This window comes from Myotis daubentonii, chromosome 4 (genome assembly GCF_963259705.1).
Source record: "Myotis daubentonii chromosome 4, mMyoDau2.1, whole genome shotgun sequence".
Classification (NCBI taxonomy): Eukaryota; Metazoa; Chordata; class Mammalia; order Chiroptera; family Vespertilionidae; genus Myotis; species Myotis daubentonii.
The window spans coordinates 42240679-42251401 of NC_081843.1; the positions used below are offsets into that span (position 1 = coordinate 42240679).

General features: G+C 49.1%; 1 protein-coding gene across 1 annotated transcript; it reads left to right on the forward strand.

The window, feature by feature from the left end:
- The first annotated feature begins 5487 nt into the window (after positions 1-5487).
- LOC132233821 (uncharacterized) lies at positions 5488-9705 on the forward strand. The gene is made up of 2 exons (XM_059695077.1): positions 5488-6012; positions 6088-9705. The coding sequence occupies exons 1-2, from the start codon at positions 5488-5490 to the stop codon at positions 9670-9672; spliced, it is 4110 nt and encodes a 1369-aa protein (XP_059551060.1). The 3' UTR covers positions 9673-9705.
- Positions 9706-10723: the final 1018 nt, after the last annotated feature.

Sequence of the window (10723 nt, forward strand, 5' to 3'; positions counted from 1 at the left end):
TAACTATTTTGACCACTCATTTTGTTAACTGTTTGTAAAATTTCCATCGTACTTGAATTTCATAGAAGCATGTATGTTAAAATTTCAGATGAATTTTCACTCCTCAGTTTTACCTGTTTCTAACAATACCTACCACACAGGTGTAAAGAGAATATTGTATGCAAGGTACTATGTCCCTTGTAGGAACTCAAGGTTAGATTTCCCTTCTGGAATCTTTCTCAGCGAGCTGAGTCTCCCATGCCATACTCTCAGGCCATTGATTTAGATGCAACAAATGTTATTGTATGTAGCTTCAACATTTTTCTTGTACACTTCCTACCAAATAGGGCCACATTCACAGATCTTGAGGTTTAGGACTTCAATATATTTTTGGGGGGGGACAAAATTTAATCCACAAAACAACGACCCCCACTATTGTCACTTCCTTTTGTACTAAAGGTCCTAACCAATGCAATAAGACAAGCAAAAGAAATAAAAGATATAAAGATTAGAAAGGAAGAAATAGAACTCGTTATTCATGGAAGATATAGTTGGCTATGCAGAACATCCTAAATAATGAACAGATAAATCCTTAGAATAAGATTTTAACAAAGTTTATCTACTCAAGATTAAATATAAAATTAATTTTACTATAATAGCAACAGACAGTAAAATAAATGGTAAATACATATAGTCACTCAGGAATAATTTATAAAAGCATAAAAAACAAACACCTTGAAATCAATCTAATGAAATATGTGAAAGATCTCTAGGCAGACAACTATAAAATTTTTGAGAAATTAAAGAAGACCCAAGTAAATGGAGGACTATTTCATGTTCATAAATTGGAAGACTCAATCAATATCACAAATATGCTATCTTTCAAAAATAATCTATAGATATAATGCAATCAAAATCAAAATCTCAGTTTATGGAAAGTAACAAGCTGATTCTCAAGTTTATACAGGAAGTCAATAACAGCCAAGAACCTGCTGAACAAAGTGAGAGGACCTGTACCATTAAACATAAAGAGTTATTATATGCCCTGGCTCAGTTAGAGCGTCAGCCTGCGGACTGAAAGGTCCTGCGTTCGTTTTGGTCAAGGGCAACTGCCTGGGTTGTGGGCTCAATCCCCAGTAGGGGGTGTTCAAGAGCAGCTGATCAGTGGTTCTCTCTCATCATCGATGTTTCTATCTCTCTCTCCCTCCCTCTCCTTTCCTCTCTGAAATGAATAAAAATATACTTAAATAAATAAATATAAAAATTAATTATAAAGCTATTTCATTAAGACAATGCGGTATTGGCACAGATAGACAACTGAGTCAGTGATACAGAATAGAGGGCCCACAGACCCACACATGTATGGACATTTGTTCCATAAAAGAAGTAGCATTACAGAGCAGTGAGGAAAGAAGCTTGTGCTGGGACAACTGGATATTCATATGGGGGGGAGGGGAAATTGATGCACCAAAAGAGTTATCCAAAAAACAACAACACACACACACACACACACAAACACACACCAAACTGAATTTCACAAACATAAATTTGAGCAAATGATTCCATTCATATAAAGTTAAAACTAAACCATAGTGTAGTAAGTCACGATTGTGGTTAATTTTGGGAGAAGAAAGTGTTAGTAATTGAGAGGGGGTACAAGAGAAGTTTCTAAAGAGCTGACAAATATTTCATTTCTTAAGCGGGGTTCTACTTTGTATTTGTAATAATTCACTGGTATGTACATTTACATTTTGTGCATTTTCATTTATTTTTTTTATTAATCTTCCCAATTAAAACACATTAAGTTAGTTAGACATTTACATTCATTCAACAAATACTTATCTAGAAATCACTATATATCAGGCATTTTACTAAATGTAGGCCATCACAGGAATAAATACAGGTGTGCTCCCTGCTCTTGGAGCTATTATTGAACTCTCATAGGAGACAGACAAAACCAATTACAATCATGAAAAAGGTAAATACATATAGTCACTCAGAGGGATAAGTGCTCAGACACCTTTGCTACAAAAGGGAGACCCTTTCTTTGTTGGGGTTTGAGGTGATGTAGATAGACCTTAGATCCTTCACTGGATTGAATTATCAAAATAATTCAGAAGTGTACTATACACACCTCAAATGTTGAGGTTACTCCTTTTGTATAGACTAGTTCCAATGTAATTTTAGATCGACTCTTAGTTACACATAGGAATCCTATCTGCTTACCTTAGGAAAATCTTGGCTTGAGAGTCATGACACCAACTCCTAAGAAAGTCAAGAGAATACTATTACTAATTTGTAGTTAATTTTGGAGCTATTATTCTAAAAAAAAAATTCTTTTGAAGTTCTAATTCAAAATGCATTGGGTTGGTTTTTTTTTAATCCTCACCGAAAGGATATATTTTCATTGATTTTTAGAGATACCGGAAGGGAGGGAGAGAGAAACATCCATTGGCTGTCTCCCCTAGGCAGCTGACAGGGAATTTAACCAGCAACCTTTTGGTATATGGGAGGGAGGATGTTCCAACCAAATGAGCCACCTGGCCAGGGCAAAAAAGCATTGTTTTAAAGTAACGTTTTCTTGATTATAAAATACTTACTTGAGCCCTGGCTGGTTAGGTCAGTTGATTATAGCATTCTCCTCATACACCAAGGTATATGTTCGACCCCTGGTCAGGGCACATACAAGAAGCAATCTATGAATGCATAAATAAGTGCAACAAATAGATGTCTCTCTCTCCCTCTCTCAAATCAATCAATCAATCAATAAAATTTAAAAATACTTACTTGATTACAAAATACTTAATCTGGAAAACCAGAAAATTACAAGGAAAACAAAAATCCATAACTCTATCACCATAGCTACTGTAAATGTTTTGGTGCATTTCTTTCCATTTAAAAAAATTCCTTTATTTTTAGAGTTGAGATCAGAATTTCTTTTCGACTTTTGCATTTCCCATGTCATTACATAATCTTCCTAAACATTATTCTTAAATTTGTAAAAGTTGCATCCCCTAATTGAATCATCTCAAGGAGAGGTCTTCAGCATGTGTAATCGAGTTAACCACTGAAAGGCGCACCGCCCGCCTCTCCGGGCGGTGCGGGGGGAGGAGTCTGACCGCCTGGCTCTGAAATCCCTCCGCGCCCGCCGTAGGGCCTGGCCTCCCCGGAGCGGTCGAGTCTCCGGACCGGCTGCGCGGTGGCCGGCGGCGGGCCGAGGGGTGGGGGCCTGGCGGCGTCCGACCACGGGGGAGGTCATGGGGGCGGAAGGCCTCACCGCCTCACTCTTTCCTCCCTTCCCCCGTGGTCGGCTCCCCGCTTGCCCGCGCTGAGGCCGAGGGTCCATGCGGCCCTCGGGGCCCAGTCGGGGGGGACCGGGGCCTGCGTGGGCCGACCGCCGGGCCCCATGTGGGGGGCCATCCTGCCTTGTGGCGAGTTCGAGCGGCAGCAGCAGGAGCCAGACAAGGACTGCGCCCTCCATCTTGCCTTGGGGTCTCCATCTTGGGACAGGACCATGTGCACCCTCCATCTTGCCTTGGGTCCTCCATTTTGGGATGGGGCCACGTGCTTCCTCACGGGAAGAAGCCGCTGCTAGCCACACCCAGGATTTCTCTGAATTAACCAATGGTGATCAAGGGAAGTGCACGCCATCACTATGACCACATCCTGTACCGACTCGCGCCTGGCCAATCAGCCGGGCCCACAGTGCCCTCTCCTGCCCTCACTCCACCCCCCTTTAAAACCCCCTGTCCCATCAGGCCTCTCTCTCTCGGCCGCTGGACTTTCCGCTGTGTCGGTGGGTCTGGTGAACGGGGAGCGCAGGCCGGCTTGCATAATAAAGGACTCTTTGCTTTTGCATCGGACTGACTGGCTCCCTGGGGGTCTTGGGAACTTTGAAATCTGGGCACAACATTTTGGGGGCTCGCCCGGGATTCCCAGGACCATCGAGGGACCCGCAATCCGGAGAGTCTGACTGACCGCGGCAGGGGTAGGTGTGTTGTTTGTTTTGTTTGTTGTGTGTTTTGTTCAGTGTGAGCTCATTTCTGGAATCTGTAATTGCCTGAGAGGGTCTAGGTGGACGCACCCCAAAAGACCACAGGCGGGGGGGAGTTGGAAGACGTTCCGCCCCCCCAGGAGGGATGGATATGCCCCTCAGAGGGATGGATATGCCCCTCGCGGAAAGCAGGTCGCTCCTGCTAGCTAGTTTGGTATAAGGCCATTGTCTAGCGTTCGGGTTTGGCTTCCATGGAATTGGAAGCCTGTTTTGGTTCTGCTTCCATGGCGTTGGAAGACTGTATTTTCGGGCCCGTTTGTTGTTTGTGTTTGTGTCTTTTTGGTTTTATTTTGTGGACTCACTGGACGGACATTATGGGACAGACTCACACTACCCCTTTAAGCATTATGGTCGATCATTTCAGAGAGGTAAGGGAAAGAGCCAGGGACCTCAGTGCAGAGGTTCGGAAAGACCGGTGGCAGACTTTTTGTTCCAGGGAGTGGCCAACTTTGGACGTTGGGTGGCCGCCGGAGGGGACTTTTGACCTCCCCACCATCCGCCGAGTCAGGGATGTCGTCTCCCGACTTAGGGGGGGACGTCCTGGTCAGCTTTCTTACATTGTTACTTGGCAGGACCTCGTGGAAGACCCGCCATCTTGGCTCAGGCCCTTCCTACCTCCACGTCCTCCCGGGCCGAAGCCCATTCTTGCTTTGCAGAGAACGGAAAAGGAGGAGAAAAGGAAGACTCTCACCCAGCCTTCGGCCCCTCCCCTCCCTATCCTGCAGGGGGGGACTGAAGAAGAACTAATCTTTCCTCCCCCATATAGCCCATGGAGGGACGATCCTTCCACGCCGGGAGTGGCTGGGGGCGGAGTTCTGGGAGTGGCTGGGGGCGGAGTTCTGGGAGTGGCTGGGGGCGGAGTTCTGGGAGTGGCTGGGGGCGGAGTTCTGGGAGTGGCTGGGGGCGGAGTTCCGGGAGTGGCTGGGGGCGGAGTTCTGGGAGTGGCTGGGGGCGGGGTTCCGGGAGTGGCCTCGGTAGGAGGCCCGCCTCTCACCCGGCAAAGGGCTCAGCGGGAACTGTCTGCTGCAGCACCTGACTCCACTATCAAGACCCTGCCCTTACGGGCCGCTGGACCCCCGGATGCGGATGGCAACCAACCGTATCATTATTGGCCTTTTTCAACATCCGATCTCTATAACTGGAAGGCACAAAACCCCAAGTTTTCTGAGAAACCAGGGGGACTTATTGACTTGCTAGATTCTGTTCTTTTCACCCATCAGCCCACATGGGACGACTGTCAGCAGCTTTTACAGGTTCTGTTCACGACGGAAGAGAGAGAAAGGATCCTCAATGAGGCCCGGAAAGTGGTTCCAGGCGTGGATGGAAACCCAACTGCCAACCAGGTCCAGATAGATGTCTCTTTTCCCTTAACTAGGCCTGAATGGGATTTCAACACGGCAGAAGGTAAGGAGAGGCTTTCGGTCTATCGTCAGACCCTAATGAGAGGTCTCAGAATGGCTGCTAGAAAGCCAACTAATTTGGCCAAGGTGGGGAATGTTCAGCAGGAAAGGGATGAGTCTCCAGCTGCCTTTTTAGAACGGATCATGGAGGCTTACCGTACCTACACCCCCATGAATCCAGAAGCTCCTGAAAACAAGGCAGCTGTGATCATAAGCTTTGTAAACCAGTCGGCCGCGGATATTAAAAGGAAACTACAAAAAGTAGATAGGTTGGGAGAGAAGAGTTTACAGGATTTACTGGCAGTGGCAGAGAAGGTGTACAATAACCGAGAGTCTCCAGAAGACAGGCAAGCTCGCGTCGTGGCTGCCTCTAGCAGTAGGCAAGCTCGGGACCTGGCTAGGGTCCTGCTGGCTACGACCATGGACTTCCCCAAGGAGCGAGACCGTCGCTTCCGACAGCTTGCAAGCAATAAAGGAAGAGGTAAGCAGACCACCCAAGAAGGGAGGCGGGGGCTACGGAAGAATCAATGTAAGTTTTGCATGGACATAGGGCACTGGGCTCGAGAGTGTCCGAAGAAGGCCGGTGAGAAGGGAGACAGGACTGACCGAGTCAAGGTCTTAGAGCTGGGTGAACTGAGTGATTAGGGGAGTCAGGGTTCGGACCCCCTCCCCGAGCCCAGGATAACTCTCAGAGTGGAGGGGACTCCTGTTAACTTCCTTGTTGACACCGGGGCACAACATTCGGTCCTCCGTACCCCGCAAGGAAAACTGGCGAATAAAAAGTCCTGGGTGCAAGGAGCAACTGGTATGAGCCAGTATTCATGGACTACCCGAAGGACAGTAGATTTAGGAACAGGCCAGGTATCCCACTCTTTCATGGTAATACCGGAATGCCCCTACCCACTATTAGGACGGGACCTACTGACCAAAATTGGAGCTCAAATAACTTTCAGACAAGGGGGGCCTCAGGTCACCGATGAGGAGGGCCGCCCCATTCAGGTCCTGACCATGAGGCTAGAGGATGAATATCGCCTCTACCAGAAGACTTCCCTGGTGGAGGGCAGTATGGACAAATGGCTACAAGAATTCCCAACAGCATGGGCAGAGACAGGAGGGGTGGGGCTGGCCGCCCACAGGGCCCCAGTCCTAGTAGAACTAAAACCAGGAGAAGGTCCGGTAAGAATCAAGCAGTACCCTATGCCTCAGGAGGCACGGAAGGGGATTCAGCCTCATATCAGGAGACTGAAGAGCTTGGGGGTGTTAGTTCCCTGCCAGTCTGCATGGAACACTCCCCTACTGCCGGTTAAAAAGCCCCAGACAAACGACTACAGGCCAGTACAGGACCTCCGAGAAGTAAATAAAAGAGTTATGGACATACACCCAACAGTCCCAAACCCGTACACTCTCTTGAGCTCCTTGGCACCCTCTAAAGTCTGGTACACGGTATTAGATCTGAAAGATGCCTTCTTCAGTCTACCCCTAGCACCTCAAAGTCAGTCCCTGTTCGCCTTTGAGTGGCATGACCCAGAGGAGGGCTTCAGTGGACAGCTGACTTGGACACGCCTACCCCAGGGGTTCAAAAACTCGCCCACCATCTTCGACGAGGCGCTGCACGAGGACCTGGGTGAGTACAGAAGGGAACACCCCAACCTCACCCTCCTCCAGTACGTAGATGACATCTTGATTGCTGCAGACACAGCCAAGGACTGTGAGCGGGGGACCCAAGATCTATTGGCCACCCTGGGGGCCTTAGGGTACCGGGCATCCGCGAGGAAGGCTCAGTTATGTCGAGAAAGGGTGAGTTACCTGGGATACATCCTGGAGGGCGGGCAGCGGCGGTTATCGGATGCCAGGAAAGAGACTGTTTTGAAAATCCCTACTCCCACCTCCCGAAGAGAAGTAAGGGAATTCCTAGGATCGGCCGGCTACTGCCGCCTCTGGATACCGGGTTTTGCCGAAATCGCCAGGCCCCTATATGAAGCTACCAAAGAGGGAAAGGCGTTTGACTGGACTGAGAAAGATGAAGCTGCCTTTAGGCAGTTAAAGAAGGCCCTTCTAGGTGCCCCAGCCCTGGGCCTGCCAGATATTACAAAGCCCTTTCACCTCTTTGTGGATGAACACAAAGGGATAGCGAAAGGGGTCTTGACTCAAGCTTTAGGCCCCTGGAGCCGCCCAGTGGCTTATTTGTCCAAGAAGTTAGATCCTGTAGCTGCCGGCTGGCCACCATGCCTGAGAATTATCGCGGCAACAGCGCTCTTAGTCAAAGACGCCGACAAACTGACCCTGGGGCAGGAAATCTGGATTACAACCCCACATGCCATTGAGGGAGTCCTGAAGCAGCCTCCTGACAGATGGATGAGTAACGCTCGTATAACCCATTACCAGAGCCTCCTACTCAACCCTCCAAGAGTACGGTTCCACCCCAGTGCGGCCCTCAATCCCGCTACTTTGCTGCCCGACCCTGACTTAGATGCCCCACTACACGACTGTGCGGGAATCCTAGAGCAGGTGCATGGACTCCGGAAGGACTTGACCGACCAGCCCCTCCCTGATGCAGAGGCCACCTGGTTCACGGATGGGAGCAGCTTCGTGCGGGACGGGTGCAGGTACGCGGGTGCAGCGGTGGTCACTGAAACGGACACTGTGTGGGCGGAGGCCCTGCCCTCCGGGACGTCAGCCCAGCGAGCAGAACTCATCGCCCTTACTAAGGCACTGACGCTGGGGGCTGGAAAGCGGCTTAACGTTTACACAGACAGCCGTTATGCATTTGCTACAGCTCATGTCCACGGAGCAATCTATCAGGAGAGAGGGCTGCTGACGGCAGAGGGACGGACAATAAAAAATAAGCAAGAGATTCTCGATCTGCTTGCAGCCTTATGGCTTCCTGCCAAGTTAGCCATAATCCACTGCCAAGGGCACCAGAAAGCTGATGACCCGGTAGCAAGAGGTAACCAAAAGGCTGACCAGGCTGCGAAGGCAGTAGCCCTTACCTCGGTCCCTACCATGGCCTTACAACTCCCAGACCCAGGGGACCCAGTCTTACCAGACCAGCCCAAGTACTCCCAGGAAGAATTGCAACGCATCAGAAAGCTCCCCAGAGCCCATGAAATAAAGGGATGGTGGCATACACCAGAAGGGGAACTCATACTACCAGACCGGCTCGGGGACACGGTATTAGAACATATGCACCGGTCTACTCACCTGGGGACCCGGAAAATGAAGGACTTAATTCGACATGCTGGGATCAAGATTCACCAGCAGGATACCAAGATAGATCAGGTTGTATCTGCCTGCAAGACCTGTCAACTCACAAACACAAGAGCTGGATCAAATGAAAGAGGGACCAGGCTCAGAGGCACCAAACCGGGAGCACAATGGGAAGTCGACTTCACTGAAATTAAACCAGGGAAGTATGGTTATAAATATCTTTTAGTATTTGTAGACACCTTCTCTGGCTGGGTAGAGGCATACCCAACCAAGCATGAAACAGCTCAGACGGTGGCCAAGAAGCTGCTCGAAGACATCTTACCCAGGTATGGTTTTCCTGCTATGATAGGGTCCGACAACGGGCCAGCCTTTATTTCACAGGTAACACAGGTAGTAACCAGGGCTATTGGGGCAAATTGGAAATTACATTGTGCTTATAGACCCCAGAGTTCAGGTCAGGTAGAAAGAATGAACAGAACTCTAAAAGAGACCCTTACCAAATTAACCATGGAGACTGGTGGGGACTGGGTGGCTCTCCTACCATATGCCCTTTACCGGGTAAGGAACTCCCCTTACACCCTGGGCTTTACTCCCTATGAAATCATGTTTGGCAGGCCACCCCCTATCATTCCTAACCTTAAAGCTGACCTTCTCGCTGAATTTGAAAATCAAGAACTATCTCTTTCTTTGAGAGGGCTCCAGAAGGCACATGAGGACATTTGGCCACGCCTCCGCGCCATCTACGAAGCCAGCCCAACCCCAACTCCTCATCAGCACAGACCAGGAGATTGGGTCTACGTCAGAAGGCACCGCCGGGAGACCCTAGAACCACGTTGGAAAGGTCCCTACACTGTGGTGCTGACCACCCCCACCGCTCTCAAGGTAGATGGCATCGCGACCTGGGTCCACCACACTCACGTGCGGTCAGCGGATCCATCCATGACCCGGAAAGACTTCATCACCAAATGGAGCATCGATCGAGATCAATGCAACCCGCTCAAGCTCAAGCTACGGCGTGCTCGACCTGCCTGATGCCGGTAACATGGCTCGCGATCACTCCTGTCACCAGGAGCCCCCACAGTACTGTATAATACACTTAGATAATGCCTGCATCTTCATGGACAAGGCTCCAAAGAGACAAGGACAATTTATGGGGTCACATGTTTAGTAGCAGAAGATTCGGCTGCCTAAAGCAGCCATGATGTTTCATTGTATTGATATGTTATATTAACCTTTGATTCTTTTGCAGGTTTCGAATGTATGTTGGCTGTCCTGGAAGGGAGCTGTGTGGGGTGGCCCCAAAAGTAAAGGGTGTCTAGCTGGCAAGGGGGCAGGTGCCCAACTGGGCAGGAAAGGGTGCCCATCAGGTTTTGGACTCTGTTGAGAGACAGCTAACAGCTGGCAGCCTATATACTGCCTTGCAGGCCTGAGTCACCATGCCCATGTCAGGGGTAGTAAAGCTAAAAAAAAAAAAAAAAAAAAAAAAAAAAAAAAAAAAAAAAAGAAGCCTGTTTAGAATAGAAGGTTAGGGGGATAGTTATGCATAGGAAGAAGGTTTTATGCCAACAGTTACTGTTTTGTTTTAAATCTATGAAAAGGAAGTAGCAAGGAAAGTCAGAAAATCTTAGAGTAGATCAGTATGTTCTTCTCCTTATGTAATTCCTCCAGAATCTGGCGATATGTGAAGGGATTTATTCCCTCCTGAGAAGGCACTTAAGCATTCTGTATTGCCAAAAGGATCCCAATTGTCTACAGCTGTTGTCTGAGCTCTCCGTTCAAGCTGGGTTTATGAAAAGCTGGTACCGTGGATCTGTCTCTTGCCCAGTGGCGTAAGCTGGGGCCTCTCTGTAGACGAAACCTGGACTCCCCAAGAGATGTGATCAATGCCGGGACCCCGCCAGCAGGCGAGGGGAACCCAAGGCAGTTGCTGGGCATGGAGGCCAGAGGGACATAGGCTATCAAGGAGACAGAACTGAACCTCACATCACCCTACTTGGCCCAGAGATAGCTGGTAGTCAACGACGGGTAAGATCCCACAGGGTGGGACGACCTAAGACAGGCACAGCTGGGGGCCAGTAGGAGA

Bases quoted from the DNA above. Each gene is read 5' to 3' on its own strand.
- LOC132233821 (XM_059695077.1), top strand. From the start codon at position 5,488: ATGGCTGCTAGAAAGCCAACTAATTTGGCCAAGGTGGGGAATGTTCAG. The intron at 6,013-6,087 runs GCCGGTGAGAAG...TAGGGGAGTCAG, and splicing joins CTCGAGAGTGTCCGAAGAAG to GGTTCGGACCCCCTCCCCGA.